The sequence below is a fragment of the Dermacentor silvarum genome, chromosome 5 (assembly GCF_013339745.2).
Source record: "Dermacentor silvarum isolate Dsil-2018 chromosome 5, BIME_Dsil_1.4, whole genome shotgun sequence".
Taxonomy (NCBI): domain Eukaryota; kingdom Metazoa; phylum Arthropoda; class Arachnida; order Ixodida; family Ixodidae; genus Dermacentor; species Dermacentor silvarum.
This window is the reverse complement of record NC_051158.1, coordinates 16,228,504-16,252,061: the sequence shown is the minus strand read 5'-3', so window position 1 is coordinate 16,252,061 and position 23,558 is coordinate 16,228,504. Positions and strand designations below refer to the sequence as shown.

At 43.7% G+C, this 23,558-nt stretch overlaps 1 protein-coding gene and 1 long non-coding RNA gene across 8 annotated transcripts in view; one reads left to right on the top strand and one right to left on the bottom strand.

The window, feature by feature from the left end:
* LOC119452950 (plancitoxin-1) overlaps nt 1–23,558 on the bottom strand; it is a 74,225-nt gene that overhangs the window by 47,463 nt on the left and 3,204 nt on the right. Inside the window, exons 3-7 of one of the 7 annotated variants that reach the window (XM_037714912.2) lie at nt 23,429–23,507; nt 22,114–22,278; nt 18,326–18,523; nt 16,623–16,870; nt 13,763–14,044 (exon numbers count right to left, since the gene is read on the bottom strand). The exons of 2 other annotated variants lie outside the window; for them this stretch is intronic. In XM_037714912.2, coding sequence (XP_037570840.1) covers nt 13,934–14,044; nt 16,623–16,870; nt 18,326–18,523; nt 22,114–22,278; nt 23,429–23,507 — 801 coding nt within the window. In that variant the 3' untranslated portion in view covers nt 13,763–13,933. Of the gene's footprint in view, nt 1–13,762; nt 14,045–16,622; nt 16,871–18,325; nt 18,524–22,113; nt 22,279–23,428; nt 23,508–23,558 lie in introns of those variants that run through there. 4 more of the 7 variants (XM_049667434.1, XM_049667433.1, XM_049667430.1 and 1 more) reach the window with 4 other exon arrangements.
* Nucleotides 19,529–20,949, top strand: LOC125945546 (uncharacterized). Its single transcript, XR_007466977.1, has 3 exons — nt 19,529–19,559; nt 19,745–19,820; nt 20,563–20,949. It is a non-coding gene; the product is annotated as an uncharacterized LOC125945546 (long non-coding RNA).

Below are 23,558 nucleotides of genomic sequence, written 5' to 3'. Positions count from 1 at the left end.
AACATTCTACAGACTAAGTGGACAAGCCCACAATACCTGGTCTGAGCAACTTTGGGGTTTGAAAATGCGGCATATACCTAGCATTTACGGTGCACATAAACATGTAGTACAGATTACATAAACATGCCCCGAACATCACGGCGTCGGTGATTCCGACGATGACGGCGATTCGCCTAAAGTGTCAGCATAATTGTTATCGCAATAAAAAATACTTGCGATAATATCCACCTCTAGGAAGAACCTAAGGGAAGCGAGGTAAGGCGTTTGGCCCAGCGTAAGCACAGAGTGTGGGTTACTTGGTCGTGTTTTAGGAGTCCAGCAGCAGCCACGTTCCATGCAAGTCACGGGTGAAGGTCCTGGGTCAGGGTGGCAATCGATGTACGCCTTTCGCTTCCATTGGTTATCGCATACGCCATCCTGCAAAACAGATTGCTTTATTAAGGAATCACTGCGCGACGATATCTTCGTCCCATCTCAATGAAAAATAAGGCGTTTGGCGGGTGATTTCTTCCTAGGGAATTTGATTCGAGGAGTTGACGAACCATTGCGGTTCCCTTTGAGCGGCACCAAAAATAAACACTGTATCAGTTTGGATTTCCATAGTATTACTAAAGCACTGCACTTCAGTTGATTTTGCGGTAATGGGCTAATAATTAGAAAAGAAAATGATGGTCAAAGTGCCACTGACAAATTTCGCGCTGAAACTCCTAAGCCGTTACGTCAATGTGACCCCACGGATCAAAAGTATTTTCCGAATTTTGGCCATTGCGGTTCAGAAAAAAAAAATGTATTGAAATTTGATAAGCTCGGTCTTTCGTTTGTTAGAATGCAATGTATCAATTATTTGCATCGATGACAAATTTAAACTAGGCGCTAGGAGACGGCATCGGAACCCCTGACGTCACGAAAAGGTGATGCGGGAATATCAAGGCAGCTTCGCAACCCGTCTGTTGGTTTTTTTTTTCTTTTGCATATTTTCTGGCTTACCCAGCGTCTTCTCGCGGTAAGAGTTTCGCGTTCCTTTCTCGGTGGCAGCTAGTGCCTTATTTTAGCGATGGCGTACTCAATGGCGCATGGTTGCAAACAACCTAAGCAAACTTAAGTAAGCATTGCACTACAGACCTGGTTCCACTTAGTACAAAATTAAGCAGATATTTTTCTACTTATCTAATAAAAGCAGCATTTTACATAAAACCACAAAATACAGGCATGGGTGTTTCAAATTAACTTGGACCTATTAAATATCGAATTCTCATAATAATTATGTGGAACTACGGTCTAGTGAAAATAACACTGCTACCCGTAATCGAGTTCCACATATTTGTACCTATTATCTGGATCATTCTTCTATACACACCTGTAGTGGAACCATGTTTAGGTATATGGAACATCGCTCCACATAGTTAAACTTCGGTCTTGCGTTTTTTTTTTTTTTTTTGACTTCTCAAGCCTTCTATCACGGTAAGAGTGATTTCTTTTTTGTGTTGTGGTAGAATAACTTACAACTACAGCATAATTACTTTACTATCTATTGTTTTTGAGACAGGACTATGTTCTGCAAACTAAGGCGATGTATTTGGTAATGCGTTGCCTTCGGTGAATGGTCATTACATAGCTCACCAAGTCTCGTGTCGATGAGTTTTTCAGAAGGAAATATTCTTTCGGACGAACAGCGACTCCTGGCTGTCCTGGGAAGCTGTAGCCATACGACAGAGAGAAAATCGATCAATCAAATTTATTTGACGCATATTTTTCATTTTTAAAAGCTACAAATGCAATATTAGCCCAAAGGAGATGAGAAGGTTTTCTGATGTACTGGGCCGCCCATATTTTGAGTCGAAGAACAATTGAAGTGGATGTCAAAGCAAGCACGGAACAGTGGCTACGAATTGCGTGACCGAAAACTTTCTTTGAGATTACAACGCCATTGACTATTACAGCACATTATCAGTCACGAGCCTTCGGTCAGTGGTAGCTCCCTGTTTATCCTCTAACTATACAAATCAGACCTTTGAGTTTGTATAGTAAGGAGGCACTGTGTATAATCTGGTCGATCACTTTAGAAGGCTAAATTCTCAACATACTTTCACAACTTCCTCGCCGCCTCTCGTCGTTCTGTTTGCGCAGTGCGAAGCATGCAGTGATGCATCGCTAATGGGCTCATACTGCCTTAAGCAATGGCTCATAACCCCGTAAACGTGGTCTCCCCATTACGACAACAGAAGAGAAGTGAAATTCTACGCTGTAATGATGAGCAGCAACGCAGACAGCTGTCGAAGACAATGACCCCGACGAACGTGGGAGCGCTCGGCACGCGCTCACCGTGACTACGACTACGACGTCAACGATTACGACAGCAGCCGCCGATAGACCGAGCGCATAAGGTTCTACGCACCTTAAAAAGGTTGTTCAACTTCCAAGGGTTAGGAAGTTGCTCAGTTCTGTGCATACCACGCCGTTCTTAGTCATGGAGCCCCGTTTCAAGCGATCAATCACAACGGAACAACCTTTGCCGCCAAAATTATGACTGACGTCTTCAAATCCGCACAATATCGCCAGGCAACTAGCTTCCTATCCTCCCCAACCAAACCGACTGCAGGGAGGGTTATATAAAACCGTTACTGACATGCTGTACACGTACTATATAGACGCGCAGAAAAAAAAAAAAAAAAAGAAGACGTGGGTTCATACCCTGCCATGTAGTATCGACGAAAGAAGTTCACGGACCACGGGATCTCAGAAAACGCTAAATATCCGAGTAGCCTTTAAAGGTAGCCAGTAAAACCGTACACCATAATGTTGTTCGCATATACCAGTAGAGGCTGGAAATTGGAATACCATGCTGCGTTTTGAGGGCGCGGAGATATTCAGCTTTTGGTCAAAGCCCTTCGTCCGCAAACTTTTGGTCGATAGTACGTTACATTCACGTATAGAGGAAACAGCATGATTTACGCCGTTCCGTGTTTTATTCGGGCGCGAGGTTCAGACAATGCTAGACGCCATTACACTGCACAACGTCAACGCTTCAATAGCTGTGGACGCCCGGCACCTTATTCAATACGCAGAGGAAACATGCGCACATCAGGCACCAGCCGAAGTCCGAGTGAGGTCTGAGGCCATCATCATCATCAGCAGCAGCAGCAGCAGCAGCAGCAGCCGACATTTATGTCCACTGCAGGACGAAGGCCTCTCGCTGTGATCTCCAATTACCCCGGTCTTGCGCTAGCTGATTCCAACTTGCGCCTGCAAATTTCCTAACTTCATCACCTCACCTAGTTTTCTGCCATCCTCGACTTCGCTTCCCTTCTCTTGGTATCCATTCTATAACTCTAATGGTCCACCGGTTATCCATCTTACGCATTACATGGCCTGCCCAGCTCCATTTTTTTTCTCTTAATATCAATTAGAATATCGGCTACCCCGTTTGCTCTCTGATCCACGCCGCTATTTTCCTGTCTCTTAACGTTAGGCCTAACATTTTTCGTGCCATCGCTCTTTGTGCGGTCTTTAACTTGTTCTCGAGATTCTTTGTTAACCTCCAAGTTTCTGCCCCATATGATAGCACCGGTAGAATGCAATGATTTCACTCTTTTCTTTTCTACGACAGTGGTAAGCTCCCAGCCAGGATTTGGTAGTGCCTGCCTTATGCACTCCAACCCAATTTATTCATGATGAGGGTCCCCTGTGAGTAATTGACCTAGATAAACGTACTCATTTACAGAATCTAGAGGCTGACTGGTGATCCTGAATTCTTGTTCCCTTGCCAGGCTATTGAACATTATGTTTGTCTTCTGCATATTAAGCTTCCACTCCAATCTTACCCTTTCTCGGTTAAGGTCCTCAATCATTTGTTGTAATTCGTCCCCATTATTGCTGAATAAGACAATGTCATCTGCAAACCGAAGGTTGCTGAGATATTCGCCGTTGATCCTCACTCCTAAGCCTTCCCAGTCTAAGAGCTTGAGTACTTCTTCTAAGCACACAGTGAATGAATAACATTGGAGGGATTGTCTCCTTGCCTGACCCCTTTTTTTGATAGGTAATTTTCTACTTTTCTTATGGAGAACCAAGGTAGCTGTGGAATCCTTGTAGATATTTGCCAAGATATTCACGTATGCCTCCTGTACTCATTTATTACGCAATGCCTCTATGACTGCTCGTATCTCTACTGAAGCAAATGCCTTTTCATAATCTATGAAAGGCATATAGAGAGGTTTATTGTACTCCGCAGATTTCTCTATTACCTGATTGGTGACATGGATATGATCCATCGTAGAATATCCCTTTCTGAAGCCAGCCTGTTCTCTCAGTTGACTGAAGTCAAGTGTTGCCCTGAATCTATTGGAAGTTATCTTGGTGAATATTTTATACAATACTGAAAGCAAGCTAATGGGTCTATAATTCTTCAATTCATTAACGTCTCGCTTCTTATGGATTAGTCTAATGTTGGCGTTCTTCCACTTCTCTGGTACACTTGAAGTCGGGAGGCACTGCGTATAAAGGGCAGCAAGCTTTTCAAGCATGATATCTCCTCCATCTTTGATTAAATCGACTGTTACTCCATATTATCCAGCAGCTTTCCCCCCTGGTCATGTCTTGCAAGGCCCTTCTAACTTCATCGCTAGTTATAGAAGACGCCTCTGTATCCTGTTCATCACTACTTCGAATGAAAGTAGCTTGGCTGCACTGTGACCATAGGTTGCCTGAAATACTGCTTAGTCGCTGCTTTGGAACTTACAAAATGTTGTACCGCGTTAGTAAAATCAACTACGACGTGTTTGCAGGCGATGCCGCATCAAAGCGTCGTTGACAGCACCACTCAGAGATAGCGCACGTTGTTCGCCTCAAATCATATGTCGCACGTTAATGCGGCTCCTTGCCGAATGCATACGAGGCTTCTCTATAGTTTCATGCCCCAAGTACGGGCAGATCGGCGTTTGGTTAGCGGAAGTAAGTACAAACACAAGCTCCAACCACACATCAAGCCTTGAGTTAACCATATAGATCACGGCGGAACCGCTCTCCTAACTTTATAGTCTCGCATCTTAGAACACTTACTTTTGTCAGGTGCTCCCATAGTGCACCCACTCCTTTATTATTTCATGCTTTCAAGTGAGCATCAAAACGATGTCCTGTTTCCCTTTTTTATTTTTGGCTGGAGAGTAATTCACTAAGTGTCACAAGCCGGCGCTCAGGAAGAAGTTAACACCGCAAGCGCGGCTATCCCACGCAGCTCGCTCTTTTTATGGTGCGGTTCTGTGTCTCCACATAATTAGCAACAATATTGATAGACAATGGTAAGTACAAGCATTCGTGAGTAAAATGACTGACTTGCCCCTGCACCAACATGTGCTTTTGCTGTGAGTAGTTTACAGACCCTTTCAATCATTGCCAATTAGCGGAGTCCACGGCAGACGTATTTCTTTAAACGTGAGGGTTGATTTGGTATAATCTACAAGAACAGAATGAGAGACCTCATTGTGCGGCCTAAATAGGACAACTAACTTGTATTTGGCAGCGTGAGGAAGGAAAACTGAGAAAGAAAGCTATATTTGAGGGAACAAGTTTGGCCGTTTTGCCAACTGATTTTCATGACCTTCGTACACCACAACTTTAGCGTGAGTATAGGCTGATATATGTCGTGCGCTGGCTGCGAATATTTCGCGTTGATTGAGCCTGAACTCTCACCTGAATGGTTGCCAATGAGCGAGTGCGGCCAGAAGAAAGCCCAGAACGAAGAAACCACAGGGCAGACGCAGAACACGGGCGGTCATTTGGCTGGCATGGATTGTCTTCCCGACAGCCATTTTCCTGTGCGAGTCCACATCGACAAAAAAACAAAACGCGTTGCTTCTCGAATGCGTACTGATGACTTTTTAGCCCTATAGTACTTTTTTTTAATCTATACGATTCTGAAAAGGTGCCGTCGAGTGAATTCATAATTTGCCCCATGCGGAAATAAACTTCGAGGAATACGTGGCACCACAAGTTTAAGAAAAACAACGAATCAGCCTTCACAAGAATACATAGATGGCTATCAGAAAATGTAGCTTCCTTTACTGTACGAACACAAACACTGGCAGCTTTATGAACAGGTATCTATACTAGAACGTATCCAATGAATGAGTTGTAGAATTGAACAAAGAATTTTCTTATCACATTTTGCGCACAGGGAATAGAATGTATTACAAACGCCTTTATCTACACATAAATAATTTATGTTTCGCAAAGGCCGCCGGTGAAAGACAAGCCCTACGTCCTGCATTAGCAATATTCTATAACCTTGCTTGCTTGCCTGCGATAACCTGTTGGCAGTATAGCTTGACAAGGTTAAAGCAGCAGCCTTTACCTAGTATAGCCTAGATAAAGGCTATCGAATTACCAAACATATATAGCTAATCCTCCACCAATTTTGTTAAGACACGATCTTACTGGAGCTTACTACGCAAATAATAAATAAACGAGCTCAAGCAGAATAGCGCATACCGGGTTGTTGTTGTTGTTGTTGTTGCCTCAAAACATGGCTCGTACCCACGAGGGGGATTGGCCACACTGGATAAAATAAAACATGCACCTAACAACGAACAAAATGGTAAAGGTGAATAATCAAAATTAAGATTTTGGTAACTCCTTAACACAGATTTTAAGATGTCCTATGCTTAAATTAACTAAATAAAAATTAAGAGAAAACTAACTACAAAAATAAACATAAAGTAACATGTCCCACGGTCGGTGCCCTAGCAGCGTAACCTTCCGGATGCTTCAATAAATTTGTGAACAGCAGTGATCATAGAGCCCTGACTTGTGCCTAATTGACAGGCCCCAAAAGACAAAATGTTTGGCGTTGTAAGTGCCAAACCCAGATTACTGCTTGGAAATAACAGAAACATTCTACGGAGGGAGGAGAAGCGGTGGCAAGAAAGAAAGAAATGGTCAATAGTCTCCGGTTGATTACAAAACGAGCAGAGATCAGTGATTGATAAACCGGATCTATGAAGATAAAAATTTAGGCGGGGAACTCTGCAGCGGAAAGTTGACAGCGTCACCTCACATTGGCGTGAAAGGCACTTGCTCGTGTTCCACCGAAATTTTAAATGTTGAAAATCGTCTGAAGAAAGTATGGACGAGTCATGGCAACTCAGCAATAAAAGGCGTTTAAATCTAGCTCCTGTTATAAAAGAGAAATCAGGAAGAATATTTATGACCGGACCATTTAGTGATGTCGAAGCGAGCGAGTCAGCTGATTCATTTAAAACGATTCCACTATGTCCGGGGACCCAGACAAAGCGGACTTCGGATAAATTTTCTCGGGCAAGAGTCGAAAATATACTCAGTAGGTGTGACTGATTATTGGAAGTTAAATGTGTACAGACCGAAAGCGCATCTGTAACAACTATTACCTTAGAATTCTGTGGACCCAATTTTCGGATGGCAAGAATAACTGCCAGAAATTCTGCAAGAAATATTGAAGTGTAATCAGCGAGACGGAGAGCAAAAGACCAGTTGAGTTGATTCGAAAAGATGCCAACACCAGCCTTCTCTAAATTTTGTGATGCGTCCGTAGAAATAACCAAATGAGACGGAAATTGACTAAGATGGTCTTGAAGGAGACCTTCAAGTATGCGCGCAGGAAGAAGTTTTGCGTGTTTTGGAAAAATATCATCAAAAGTTAGTTTTATCTTGAATGAATTAGATTTTGGAGAAATCAGGCGCGGTAGGCTAACTTGAAGTTTAGATAACAGCGATTGAACAAAAATAACTTGTGGCTGTCGGTAACGCCGCCATCCTGTTCTGAAAAATGATTCTGGTGAATTGATGAAAACGGGTTGCAAATTGGGAAGGGGTGTATCATAAAGCTTCAGGAAAGTCAGGACAGTAAGTTGATTAAATCTGGAATCAAGCGGAATAATTCCAGACTCCAGATAAAGCACATTATTAGCCAGAAAACTTGGCAGCCCGAGGCAGAGACGCAGCGCTTGCCTTTCCAGTAGAATTAAAGGTCTTAGCTTGTATGCTGCACATCCTGAAAAAAGAACACAACCAAATTCTAGGATGGGGCGGACGTAAAGCTTATAAATCATCAGCAACGTAGATCTACGCATCCCTGTGTTTTTATTGCTGAACCGGCGCAACAATGCCATTGCACGTTCTCCTTTATTAGCATTTGCTTCTATTTGCTGCTGCCAGTTTAGCTTACCATCATAAGTTATCCCTAAGTACTTCAAAGTTGGAACTTGCGGAATCGGCTGATTACGATAATGAAGAGAAATAAAGACATAATTTGACAATGGAAACACCAGTAGAGCGCATTTCTTTACGTTAAGCGAAAAAGACAGGCCGTCCAGCCAGGACTCGAGTTCAGACAAATAAGATTGCAAAATTGCAAAATTTGGTATAACGTATTAATATCCCTTGCTGATGAGAAAAATGCAATGTCATCAGCATAGAGATAGAGTTGTACATCCTGATGGATTGGCACAGAAGATAACAAAATATTGAACAAAAGTGGCGAAAGAACTGATCCCTGTGGTACGCCTCTCGTCTGATTATACGTATCCGATGTCACCCCATCCTTGAAACAAAAAAATACTCTATCGAAAAGGAACTCTTGTATCCAGGCTACTAAATAGTCTGGAACAGAACAGCTAACTAATCGAGAAATTAAAATTGCATGTTCGACACTGTCATATTCTTTTGCAATATCTAAAGTTACCAATGCCGATATATCTCCTGATTGTCCTGCGAGTCGAATGCGGCTTTCTAAATCAACGTGAGCTGACCAAATGGAACAATGAGGCCTAAATCCTATTTGTCTCGAGCACAGAATACCACGAGAAGAAGTAAATTCAAGGAGCCGGACATGAATTACTTTTTCTACAATTTTGACTAGATTCGATGTAAGTGCAATTGGCCGAATGTTGTCCAAGATATATCCGAGGTTTTCTTTTTTAAGCAAAAACACAATTTTTGCAATTTTCCAAGAGGTCGGAATCCATGTATATTGTAGTGAACAGTTAACTATATTTAAGAGCTCATCTGGGAAAGAGTCAAACAATAATTTAATCGTAGTAATGGTGATACGGTCCGGTCCAGGAGCCGATTGATGGGCAGATAAGATGACATCGGATAATTCTGTCATGGTAACTTCTACAAATTCAGATGTAGAAATTTTGAACCTCCTCGGTCTGGGACACAGCGAAGAAAAGCGTGCTTCAAGCCCTTTCGCGATATTATTTAGTGAATCCGCCGCTTCTTTGGGGGATAGAACAGCAGAAAATGACCATACGGACTGTTGAACATCTTTTTTGTTGCGTAAGAACCTAAAAAGTGCCGATCTTCTTTCTCGTTTTGACAAAGACGTATGTATTGCATTTTTTTGTTCATCTTTAGCTTTCGCCACAGTTGGTTTAAATAGAGCTGCATAGAACTTATAGTCCATCCAATTTTTCGGTGAATGATTATGTTGGAGACTTTTCCACGCTGCTTTTCTTCGCCTATAATCCCGTGTGCAAGCATCGTTCCACCATGATGACTTCGACGGCGAGCTGCAAGACATAACCGTAAACTCAGCAGGCTGAATAGAAGAGTTTAAAAGCGATACGACAGAGTCAGCCCTCCGTTGTTCATCATAAGTACTCAACGCTGATAAGCCTGCATTTATAGTTGATTTATAAGTTGTATAATTAATGAGTCGTCTTTGTCGTATAATAGGAGTCTGACTTGAAAGTATAATTTCAAAAGTGATGGGTAAGTGATCGCTACTTGTTCCATTGTCAAAGGTGTCCCAAGATGAAATAGACATGTTAGCAGAGGAGAAAGTCAGATCTAATGCAGAAGAGAATCGCCCACGTAGAAGGGTAATTTGTCCTGAATTGTGGCATTGAAAATTGTTGTCATGCACCCAATTCCACAACCTCTTTCCACAACCATCCGTTTTAATTCCCCAAGAAGTATGATGCGAATTAAAATCTCCTGCCAGGAGCGTTGCATTTGAACAGTTTCGGAACAGTGAGTCCAGGTGATCAGTGTTCTTGACTCCGTTCGGGAAGTACGTATTAACCACTGTAAACACAGAGCAACCTGGCAGCAAAAAATCTAATCCTAAAATTTCGCAGTCTGAACACACATGTTCAAAAGTTACAGTTACCTTATGATACATTTTTGATGAAACTAGTATTAGCAGCCCACCGCCCCTACCTGGACGATCTAAACGAAATGTTCGAAAATTATTAATAGTAAATCTTTGATGTGACGAAAGCCATGATTCCTGAAGTAAAATAACATCTGGTATTATTTTGTGTACTAAATAAAGAAGGTCAACGTAACCTGAGGATATAGAGCGGCAATTCCATTGGAGAACCTTTACTGATGCTATGACGATCCTAGAATGGATGACTCCACGGCAGAACGCAACGCATCCTGCTCGTGGTGATCATTGTTCTTTCCTTTTTTAGGCTTAGATTTAGGAGTATCCGTGGGAGAAAGTGGGGAACCCTTGCGTCTATTGCTGATGGTCCCAAGCCTCATGTGTCCAAATGGGTGGCTAGGTCCCGCAGTTGCTGAGACCGGAGAACAAACTGAGGTATCGGACTCAACCTCTGCCTGATTTTCAAAGTTCGATTCATTTGAATGGCGCACGGGAGTACTACATTGGGTTGGGTCAGCAGCAGCAGAGTGCGATTGGAGGAGGCTATTAAATTTGGCAGTTAGCATCTCAGTTATACCTTCGGCAAAAGTATTAAACAGCCGCTCCATAACTATTGGCATTGCCTTGTCAATGGCTGCGGCTACAGCGGCCGAAACTGTGGCTTCTAGGGATGTTGACTGACGGGAAGCAGCTGCCGCGTAACCAACATCGCGCTCCTTTATTGCTGATATTGCTTCCGCACGGGAACAATGACGTTTCTCCGCGATCTCAAGCACCTGAATCTCATGGCCTCGCGCAGGGCAGTTACTATCTGCAGCACTATGAGATCTATCGCACAAGCAACACCTAGGTGCATCTTCGTCGCAGGCTGATGTAGAGTGAGAGCCGCCGCAATTACAGCATCTCACTGAACATCTACATGCATTAGCACTGTGGCCAAATCTCCAGCAGTTTCGGCACTGCAATGGCCTAGGTGACAATGTCTCCACGCGGAACAAATACGGCCAAGCCTTCACTTCAGACGGGCGCGTTAAACCGGCGAACGAGACGATGACGCTCTCAGTTGGGACTCGGTTATCACCCACCGACCTATTGCATCTATAAACAGAAACAACACCAGCCGGAAAGAGCATCTTCAAAAGGGCCTCAGGAGTAATATCGGTAGGAACCCCGCGAACAATGCCTTTCACGCATGCGAGATGAGGAGGGACGAAAGCACGAACCGCGATGCTAGTGAATCTCGTGCAGTTAAGCAAATCATTAAGGCACTGAACATTAAAAGACTTACATAAAATGCCGGGTCTCGTTTCGTTGAACCTCGTCTTCTTCTCTGCCGCCTCGAGTCCCGCTTCTTTTAGCGCTGCGCGAGGTGCTAGCGCAATAAATACTACGCCTAATTTGTCAGCAATACTTTTATGAAAACACACACACTGGCACTTTTAGAGCTACTTATGCTTACTTATGCTTATGGATTAGGGTCCAAGAATTCGGTTTTTCACAAGGGGACAGTTGTCAAGCTTTTCATGGCGCAAAGTGCTCTCTTTAGTTCGTTGATACGAGCATATTTGCTTTGGTTTACAGGCTGACATTAGTGTGAAATAAATTTCATACAAAGTATGGCGCTCCGCTCAACCCATTACCTCCAACAGGGACTTATTAAAAAAAAGATCATGAGCCATGGCTCAGAGCCTACATGTTGGTCAGCTTCCCTCCCCTAAGCATATTTGCTTAGACTTTCTGCGAAAGTGCAGGCGTTGTTATAAGTACCTTTCCTCATGCTTTAGAGGATACATTCTCCTATACCATCTCTTCTTTCTTCCTCTTCTTTTCTACCCTCTCACACGTTTCCCCCCCCCCCCCCCCCCTTCAGAGTGACCAGTCGAGTAGTTACTGAACCTCTGTGCCTATCATTTCTTCATTTGTATTTCTTATTTTGACAACTCATATGAGCGGTACAAGGGAGTGGAAGTGCTGGAGCCGTAGAAGCTTTACATTAAAAAAAATGTTTACCGGCACTGACTCTCTCATCCTGTATATATTTTCCTGGTGGTAAACAAGCACTCGCTACAAGCAACAAGAAAAAAAAAAAGAACAAGGTTTATGACGTTCCGAGGCCCGTATGAGTCTCTCGTTCACAAATGCGATAAAGGTTGGACCGTGCCTTAAATACGTAATACATGGCGAAATGTATTGGTTTATATCTCTGGCAGATTCGTATATAAGACACGGCGTGAAAGAAGTTCATTAAAGAGCATAACATACCCAGTAGACCAAGCAGAAGTGAAATGGTCTTTCACGTTTGTGAACACGGGACCCGTAGGGTCTCGAAACGTCATAAACCTTGTTCTTTTGTGTTGTTGCTTATGGCGAGTGTTTACCTCTAGGAACATGTATGCTCCTCGCCAGAAGATGTTTTGTCATACCCTAGGTTCCCTCAATATATATTCAGGAGGCCATCGTCACCACCAGCACAGGCACTCTTCCCACTTGCCGCTGTCTATCTTCCCGCAAGCGAAATTCGTTTCCTGCGTTCTCCCATATTGGCGCTGTAGTATCGCGTGGCGCAAACGTCACCGGCTCCGCTTTATTATTTTCTTTCTTCCTCACTTTATTGCTGCGCTGCACACTTCTGGCGACGAGCTCGCCCGCGAGCGGTTGCGTTTGTCTCGTTTCGCACAGCGCACAATTTTGCGCGCTGTGCCCGAGGACATCTGACTAGCGGTATAAGTCAGTGTTACACGAACACTGAGGCAGACGCAAGCGGATCACAGAGCATGATCACTCGCTGTAACACGGTAGAAAATGACATAGTTTCGATCTCTGCGCGCGCAACAAACGAATCAAGCAGACGAAACGGAAGTACATCTCTCTTGCTATGTTACGAAGTAAAGCAAGGACACGCAGACATACGGTTTGTAGGTTTTACAATTTCTCTAAGCTTTAATTCATCTGTTGAGGCAGTAGATCACACAAATAACTGCTGTTGCATTTAACGATTCTCAAAGTCACGTACCACTGTGAGTGACGTCACAGCACAGCCATTTACTTTGGCGCACTTGAGGGATTGACGTCGATATCAAGACGCCCTTTAAGATGCAATCTTTTTTATTGTCCTTTATCGTGAGCACTTAAACCTTCAAACTGTTACGCGAGCGAGGGATTGAACACTGAAGACTACTTACAAGTATGTTGATAAAAACAACTGCAGGGCTGGCCAGTGCAGCCGACAGCTCGAGAGCCAAGAGCAGTTCGTCTTGTTCGTCGAAGCGCCCGCGCGCATCGTCCGAAAGAAACAAGAAATATGCGTGTAACATTATCCCCGGCGGCAGAAGCACCGTCCCAGTGCGTCTAAATATCGGTGTTCACTGGAGAGAAATAATATTTGAGGCGTGCGGCAATTTGTGAAGCAACCCAAGCCAATAAACACGGCAACAAACCTTTCTTGCAGGGTAAACATGTGTACTACCGTAGATCCTATAAATATGTAGCAGGATGTTTTAAATAGGCACAAAGCCTTGTAAACGCGCTTTAAAAATTCACATTTGTGTGCTGGCTTTGCGTCAACATTGCGTACGCATTATGGATCCGGGTATTTATTACATAAGACTAACTGAGTAGCCACATATTTCATCCAAATGATTTGAGGTGATTTGTCTGTTTAGAAAATAGTGGAGGTGGTTTGAACATATAACGCTCTTTATTTCTCGTGATCCTGGAGTCTTGTAATTGTTGTGATTTAGTTGCTTCACAAACAACTAATATGAGCGGTGACTATGATCTTAATGATCATTTTGATATGCTGCAGTTGTCGAACTCCGTGACACTTCTCAGGAGCAACTTGTGAAGTAGGGCGTTCTTGAAACAGAGCGTCTGTCCTCCTCTTCGGTACTGTGAGTGCTGCAATTGAGTACATCGTCGCAATCACTTTCGTCATCAGGATGCGCTCAAACCCACTGGCACTGTTTGGAACGTCAATCAAGTCTACAGCAATGTCTGCCATGACATCTGGTGACCCTCTATCACCGGTTTCGACTAAACGGTGCGCACACGAAGAGACTCTTTTTTTCGCAATGGACAGAGCGCAAGTCCATGCTTTGACAACTGCGTTGCTGTGGTGTCTCCATGAGCCTGTACTGATTGAGGGCCCAACACACAGACACGAGCGGAAACTACATCGAGTAAATATAGAAAAGCTCGACCAAGGTTCCTTGACTTGAAAGCGGATGCTGAGTACGTGGCGTTGCCCATCGAAACAGCGCAAAGCACTGAGCTTCTTGTTTTCATACAAGGAATCAACAGGTTTGCTCTCCAACTGTCACCCACCCATTTCGTCTAATAAAGATTTTTTTAATTATTTGCTGTCCAAATGTAGAAACAATTACGAGACTTGCCCAGTGTGTGGTACTTTGTACTTGACGTTTCCCTAGTGTAAGAAATAAAAAAATAAGATACAATGCCTTTAAATGGAACGAGAATTCGTTGAGGAAAACAAACGAAACTCCACCTCAGTTCTTGTGCGGTAGCTTTGTTCAATGGGCTCAGTTGAAGTAAAATAACGACGAAAGATAACTGAGGTAAAATATGTTTTTGCGGAAGTATAACAAAACTTGAAACTAGGATTAAAAGAAAATACCATAATCTAGTTGAGAATATCTCTGGTTGTGCATAGTTCCTGGCCTACTAGTTCTCGCCTATCCTCTGTATGGGTTTTGCAATAAAGTCATTGCAAAGGAGATATTCTCGTTCATTGCCTTCGGTGAACCAAGTTTCATGCATTCATTTAAATTCCAAGCGGCTCTAGGTTATTGAAACCAAAGAATGTCGAGCCAGATAACCTTAAGTATATGAGCTATATCATCATCAGCCTACATTTACGTCTATTGCAGGACGAAGGCCTCTCCCTGTGATCTCCAATTACCCCTGTCTTGCGCTAGCTGATTCCAACTTATGCCTGCAAATTTCCTAACTTCATCACCCCACCTAGTTTTCTGACGTCCTCAACTGTGCTTTCCTTCTCTTGGTATCCATTCTGTAACTCTAATGGTCCCCCGTTTATCCATCCTACGCATTACATGTCCTGCCCAGCTCCATTTTTCCCGCTTAATGTCAACTAGAATATCGGCTGTTCTCGTTTGTTCTCTGATCCACACCGCTCTCTTCCTGTCTCTTACCGTTAGGCCTAACATTTTTCGTTTCATCGCTCTTTGTGTGGTCCTTAACTAGTTCTCGAGCTTCTCGAACTATATGACGAGCACTAATTCAGCTTTCATTGGCCTCCATTACCATACAGTCACTATGGTATAGCAACGCGCCATGTTGTACAGCAACAGCACAAAATTATACATCTGGGCTGTACCTCTTCGTAATGGGGCTGCATATTAGCGCAACGAGGAGACAAAGACTTAAGAAGAAGGGAAGACGAAAGAATTGGGCAGGTGCTAAACTTCGTTCTTTATAACGCAAGCCACGCACTTCACGTTAGGTCTACACGCGCTTCTCTTGACATCCGAGTTTGGTAATGCGGTTTATGCGCAGATGCAGCCAAACTCCTACAGAGACGGAGCTCCTTGTTGCTATCTTTTTTTCAAACAGGATACTTTAGCTCGGGGCTCCTATCTAAATACCCACACATTAGAAAGAAGGAATCCTTTGTCTCGGCAACCGCTCCCCCGAATTTGAAATCATTTGCTACATTCGAAAGAAAATGTTAAAATCTAGTGACTGCCATATGCAGATTTTTTTTTATTTTGACAATCCTTGCTCTTGTAACTTTTATTGCAAATTCCTAAATAAAACAACAACTATCAACATTACAATCTTGTAACTCAGTAATGGAAAACAAAGTCACAATTCTGCCAATTGCACCTAGTAGTACATTTACAGCGGACAAAATAAATTTATTACACATCCTGCTGAAATGTGGAACTAATATGTGAGTAGAATGTTTTCAAAATAGTCGTAAAACTCGTAACAAAGTCACCTTAGTTTTAAGTCCATACGCCAAATTGGCTCTCATTAGATTCTCTACTCTACTTCTCTTCTCTACTGTTCTCAAGATATCCCAGTTGCCAGTTCGAGTTCTAGCTCTCAACCGAATATCCCAGTTCTGTTGAGAACTAGGATATTTGTTCTCGGTGTGGAGTTCCAAATTTATGAACTTCACGTTTCTATTTTATTTAAACTTGTTGATTTTTGGCAATATTTACAATCAATTGCAAGCCCTAATGTTCTGCTTCCTACAGTCACTAAAGTTTGACTTTCTCCCTCAAATACAACAAATGTCATTGAATTTGATCCATTGGTATTACCGTAAAAGTATTTCTTTGGTGTTCATGTAGTTCATTAATAGGCGGCATGGTAGTTTGATCCAAGCTAAATTTTGCTCCATAGCTTTTGTTTCCTCCACAAGCTAATTTGCATCGCTGACATTTGAACCATGTGGCCCAGCCAAACATTTTATTACGTCTCTCCGTACCATGCGGTTGAGGGTTCCGATGCAAACGTATCGCCTTGCCGTCTCCTCCGAGATTGCCCATTTGCTGTGGTCCTCGCCGTTCCTGACGTCCAGCTGCTGCTTGCTCATCTTGAAACGCAAGGCGTCGACGTTGGTGACGGTGTAGGTGTCGTTGCAATCGGCGGGTACCTTGCCGCCGGCCCCGTTGCGCCATGTGGAGGCGAATAGGTTAGACTCAAGGCTGCTGGCCACAGCAGCCGAGTAGACGTCTGAAGGACAGGCGACAAACGTAAATACGCTATGTGAACCACAATGATAATTGTGACCACACGGTTGTGAACGAGCAAAACCTTCAGTGAAATTCCCTGATTCGTGTGAAGGGAGTCATTTCCTATGTCGAGGAATCCAAGCTATGCGAGCATATAGTCGGGTACAACTTAAGAAGACAGGAGAGGCCCCGCCAAAATGACCGAAGCGCAGCAGCCGATTGCCTCCGCGACTAAATAAATAGTCCCGCTGACACCAATCGGCCCAGCTTGAAGCGCGGGCTGCCATGTTCTCCGTCGGCGGGGACACCGGCCGTCCGGCTCATGACGTCAGTCTAGAGTGCGCGCCCATTGGTGAAGGCTCGTATGCATCCACCTTTGAGGTGGAAAATGCCGCTGCCTTCTAAAGTTGTACCCGACTATAGACAGTAAAATATATCACGCGTATACCGCCATGAAAGCTTTGCTGGGATTCGGACTAGGACGCGAAACGCGGACTTGGTAACACAGAGAAAACGGGACTATATTTGCTTATATACATGAACGCGTGACGTTTTCAGAACTCGAATCGAATGTGAAGGGCTACTACTAGCGCTCATGCTTTCAAGGGCCTTGTATTAGAATTTTTGTGGGAATGTGAGAAAAAAAAAACAAGAAGTATGTCTAAAACTATTAATGTTTATAGATGGTTTGAATTCATTGCTAAAACAGAGCAATACTTTGCACACCAGAAAGTAATAAAAATGTTATTTGTTTGTTTGCGTTTCGTTCACACAGCCGTAAAGAATACTGTGCCTTTTTTATGTAAAAATGAACCCAGAAACATAGAAGGCAAACTCAAAAAAAAAAAAAAGTAGAGGTGTCATTTTTCGATTGCAATCACAGTTTTTGCACTGCAGTGATGATTATTAGCTATATTTGGCTCTTCTAGGTTTTCCGTGAAAGTTGGGAGTCTACTAATACCTCAGCCCAACCCCACATCAAACAATGCCATACCAAGTTACTCATGACTGATAAGTCAGACATATTGCATTTATATTTTGGACCATTATTTCATAATTAAATACAAAGAAGTGCAATATAAACTGTTGCAAATCACTAGTTGTGACGGCGGCTTAGCACGCGAGGCTCTAATTCTGCTGAGTGCGAGGTCGCCTGCTCAATGCCCAGACGTGGTGGACGAATTTCCATTGCGCGGAATGCAAACCCTCGTATACCGAACACTTCGTCAAAAAATACTGATTAGTCAGAACCAAATCGTAGCTGTCCACTACATTTCGTCTCACAGTCTCCTATTTCCTTTGTGATCATGGAACAATAAACCTGACAAATGAAAACAAAAGTGTCGTGAGGCACTGGACAGCATTGCATTCGACAGGTAGAGAGTAGCGAGATCAAATTTTAGTGATAAGTAGCTCTGATGGTAGGTATGGTGCGCAGCGTTGCTGTTTTACGCACCTCTGTTGTAGCGGCCGTGCTTGGCGAAGCTGATGTAGGGGTTGTTCGAGACGTCCTTGAGCGAAGCAGTCAGAACCCATGGTGCCTCACGGATGAACTTGCGAGCCAGAAGAAGATTCAGAGCAGGACGACCCTTGCGGAGTGATGCCGGCGCGTAGCTATCGTAGATATTTGGGTACTGCAGTCTCAGGTGTGTGGCTGGGAACAATGTAAGGTTTATTGACAACCTGTAGTAAACACGGGGCGACCAATGAACGGTACTTTCTTCGGATGTAAGTTTTGACGTGTTCTTGTCGACACAGTTATCAAAACAAGCAGAGGGAGGGTAAGAGATAACAATACTTTTAAAAACGTGTATTTATGCTAGCTTTAATCTTTGTCGTGGTCTCTCTATGGTTGTCGCGGTTAACCTAAACGTTTTCAGAATGCGTATAGACTGCAGTAATAACAGGCATTTGGGAGGAGCCAGCCAAAGGAGGCGAGTTTTAACACTTGAACGTTTACGTACCACAGCTGGCCATTTTCTTTTTCAGTCTAAATACAATCTTCGCCACAATGTATCAGCATTTCATTAATTCTGGCACAATAACGTTTCATCTGAGCCTACTGCAAACGAGTTATCTTCAGTCACATTTCCTGTTTCAGTGTCCTCATGACAGCGTGGGTGCATAATTTTGAGAATGCCAAAAAGCAAGCGGACTCAACTCCAGTTGACCTCTACGCAAAGGAAAGCATCCTTGGTGTGATTGGCTCATGAACCCAGACAACACTCGACGTCCTGAGGACGTCCTCAAATGGCACAAAAGTCCTCGCACATTTTGTGATGTCTTTAGGACATATTGAGGACGACGTCCGCTGGACCAACCGAGAAACGTCTTTTCGGGTACTTTCTGAGGACAATGCAATGTCCTGAAAACATTCTTGCGGAGACGTACTGCGGACGATAACAGTTTGAAATACAATTCGTCACTTTCGTTGTCTTGCAAGCAGATACGTATTACAAAAAAGTCAAATTTAAACTTTCGCAAGTTTTATTTTATTTTATTTTTATTCACCCCTGCTTGAGTAAGCGGTTCGTGCACCCGCGTTCCATCTCAAACAGCAGGGCGTAAGTCCAAAACGAAAGAGGACATTTTACCAATCCATCACAGCTAGTATTGGATCAAGCTAGACAAGCCTAGCCAAGCGACTGTTGAAATCAAGATGGCAGCATGCATTGGAGGCATGGCCGGAGGTGAGTATTCTCATAATTCCTTTGTGTATTAAAGATATGACTAAGCCCCTATGCATCAGCAAAATTCGCGTTTATGGGTGCTTAATATTGGTGATAGATGAGCTCCATTTCGAGAATTCGCCGAGTGGTGTTTTGTGCCACAACATGTTGACAATGTTATGGTATTCAGTAAAGTTTATTTGCAGCACAAAAGACGTGGACGCTCGAGCGATTGGACGGCACATGTGCTGAATGGGAACTGAGGGGTTTATTTTGCACTTGGTATAATCTCCTGTCTTGTTCCCGATTCCCGCTCGCCATACGTGTGTACTAGTGCTTTGTTTTTCTTTTCCTTTTTTCGCTTCTTCATTCACGCGCAAGCCTGTCTTGTATTCCCTTGTCTCGCAATGACGCCGTTTTCAAGTGTTGTGCGTTTTTTTGGTTTGTGTCATGCCGTTTTCGCCGGTGTTCGTGATCACAATGATTGCCTCGAGTTTTTTTGGGTGCTCCCTGTCTACCTCACACTGCATTTTGCTGAGTGCAGAATGAACCCTTCAGTTGCCACTCGCTGGTTGTGTCGCCTTCCCACTCGTTTATTTTGCCATGTTTCAATCTTGGGCTCCTCGGCAGGTATGCAGCATGCCCGGCGAAATTACATAGCCGGATGTTGAGCAAATATGCTTGGACCCTCCATCGCGTTCACTGGAACGATGCCAACGTGTAAATTGTGTGCTGACGGCCGATAGTGATGACATGGTGCCAGCTGATCAATCGCACTGCCACAACTTTGCTTTACATTTACGGGTCAAGCTGCAGGCATGGTGGTATAACTTTGTTCGTTCGATGGCGCGGCCGACCCAGCGCAGTGTTTATTCATAACATGTTATCATCTTACCACAAGGACGGGAACAACCTATGTAATTGCTAGCAGTAGTAGTACACACAATCTCGTAAGTTCAGGGACAGCATATACACTTGTTCTACTCTTTATTGTACTGATTCATTGATGACTTTCTTTTTCTAGGTTCCTTTGCGGACTACTACGCTGGGCAAAGAAGTTGCCAACACGATCGATGTCATAATTTACAAATAAATGAGTATCTTCATTTAATTTTTTGTGTCAGCAACTAAGCCGTGCCTATGTGCGTTTCTAGGCGCAGTGCTTATTTCAACAAAAGCTCCCGGAAACACGTTGACCCTTAATGCATAAAAAAATATTGAAAACAGATTATCAGCAGCAATTACAGACGATTTTATGAAATGCAGTACCCAACCAGCCCTGCAAAGTATCATACTCAAAACGAACTGAAAAAGTCCTGAAATGTTGTTTCCAGGACGTCCTGAGGTTGTTATGAGGCTGGACAACAGGGCTGGATTAGTGCAATTCTAGTACCATTAGAGGACGTCCAGAGGACACCATAACGTCCTCAGGGTGACATACTCAAGACATCCTGAGGATGTTATTGTGTTGTCTTGGAACCGTGCGTGTGTATGAAGTGTGGTTTTCGAGGTATAAATATTAGTAATAAGCAGGAGCATGTTATCGAAAAAAAAATGATATTATTTCCAGGGAATTAGAGACAGGGTGGATATTGTATACATAAATTTACACGCAGTACATGCTCGTATATATATTGTTTACAAGTTCAGTGGTCATCTACAGTGTCACGTTGCACTCGTGGTGGTTCTGATGCCTCGGTTTCTTGTAGTTAAGCTGCGGAACGAAACGCGCCAAGCGTCTCAACGCGCCGGCCTGCCCTCGATAAATGCCGCTTGCCGACGCATGCATCGGTGGCGTAATAGTTTCAGTATCAGGCTTGTGTGCTAGTGGTCCTGTGTTCCAATCCAGCCGTCGGACGATCTTTCTGAATGTTTATTTAAGTATTTATAAGGCCATACTTTGTCGAAAATGACGAGTTCGAAAAGTCACAAAGCCGATGTTGAAGGCAGAAGGAGGCAACTCCATGTACTTAACCATTATTCCTTTGCCGGCTGAATCATCCTGCTTGCCGCTCCCCAAAGCATTAGCGCCGCAGTTCCCTCTGGTATTTATTGTATGAAACTGTAGGCTTTAAACGGTAAAAATACTACTTTGCTGCACTGTTCCTGGATGGCGCCACCATCCCATTAAACACTTTTGGCTTTTGAGGCCCGGTACGTCCGAAATAATGCCTAGAACTCGGCGAGGAAGCTTCACTTGAGAAGGGGTCCGCATACTTAATCCCGAGTTTTTGCTTTATCAGCAATGCAAAAGTATAGTACAACTTTTCTAAGAAGAATTCTTGCTGTTTCTGCGAACGATTGTGTAGGGCTGCATTCGTTTTCTTATTTTTACCCTTGTGCCCCTTTGCGTAAGGATTCTGATTAAACCCAGACAGACTTCTTGGGCATAACAAGGAACGCAGCCGGAAACAGCCATTGAATCCAGGGTAAGAAGGAGGAATATGCAATAAGTTTGCAGCTTAGGACGGCTCAAGGCCCATCCCCTGCTGCGTGGCATGCAGGCGAACTTTCGGCAGCTAAAACGGTACTTTTCAATAAAAATGCTCTATCTTTCGCCCACTGCACCACTTACCGATCGTTTCGAGCTGACTAGTGGGGAAAGTGACGCACAAAATTGTCTGGCCGTACTCGCGTCCACTGGTTGGGAAGACGTACATGCCTTTGTGGAGCATCTCGGGAAACTTCGGCACACTGTGAATAATCCACACGCCCGACTCGTCGTCGAAGATGAACAGTCCTGTAGGACACGATGAAGAAAGTGCGATTGTTAAGTAAATTTTCCGCATTTTCTCGTTGCCGAATGAGATTGCATCGGAAATAAATGCACTAGGTGCGTAGGCATTTTCGAACAGTACTGATACACATTTTGACAGTTGCAGAGGCTCTACTGTGCCCTTCTCTCAAGTAATAATCAAATAAAATCTAATCAGGTTATTCGGACATGAACATGTCTACACAGAACATGCCCACGAGGGGAGGCAAAAGGAAGAAGCTAATAGCATACTTCCTGACGAGGCCTCACCCCCTGTCACACATCAATGGCAGAAGGGTGAACATGTTCACCAAATAGGATGACACTTTGCAAGTGCCAAGGTTAGGGAGCAGTTATTAGACATTTAATTTCATACTAATGTTGGTCTCGAAATACTGAATGCGGTTTCATCGACGTTATTAGTTCATCGACCAGACTTCGTTGAGACACGACAAAATTTGCTGACGTTGTGTAGCGGTAAAGCTAGGCTTTCTGATGACACTCTTAAAATCGAGGCAAAAGTGCTGGGCGCGTTATTGAGAAACGGAGCGGGCAACTGTCTCATGACGTCATGATGATTCTATCTCCTGAATATCGAAACCAAATCTGGTTCGCACAGAGTAGTATTATTGTAAATTATCTTGACCGCACTGACAATTTTTTCCGGCGATTGGAAGGTTTCTATTTCAGTTAACAAAGAAGTCACAGAATTATTAGTGGATGTCAGCATTCCCTTAGGCCTGCAGCACCAATCCCAGGACTGCAACAATCGCGGCAGCCACGTAGTACGCCAAGTGACAGGTAAACCACGCTAACCCTGATTAGACTCCCCTAGATGTTGCCGACGGCAACTGCAGATGGGCCGGTTATTCGCACGTCCCTTATCATGTTCGCACTTATGTGCCGCCCCCCCCCCCCCCCAGACTTGATAGTAAATATAAAATATGTATGCATACATTGCTTGATTCTCAGTGCACTAATGAGGCCCTTTCGCTTGTGAAGACGAGGTTTTTAAAATAGTGTAATAATGTCGCTGCCAGTAAGAAAGCAGTCGACAAAGAAAGTACAAAGCGCGGGGATCTCAGTATGCGATGTATAACTTAAGGTTATACTGCACGAAGGTAAGTATAAGTACCTTTGGTGTGTCCATTGCTTGACTTTTTTTCTTCGAGATGGTACGGAGGCTGGTCATTGTAAACTGCGTACGCTAGGTTCTGCACGAGAACACGACGAGATATTTTCGGCGTCATTTTAGAAGCTTGCGA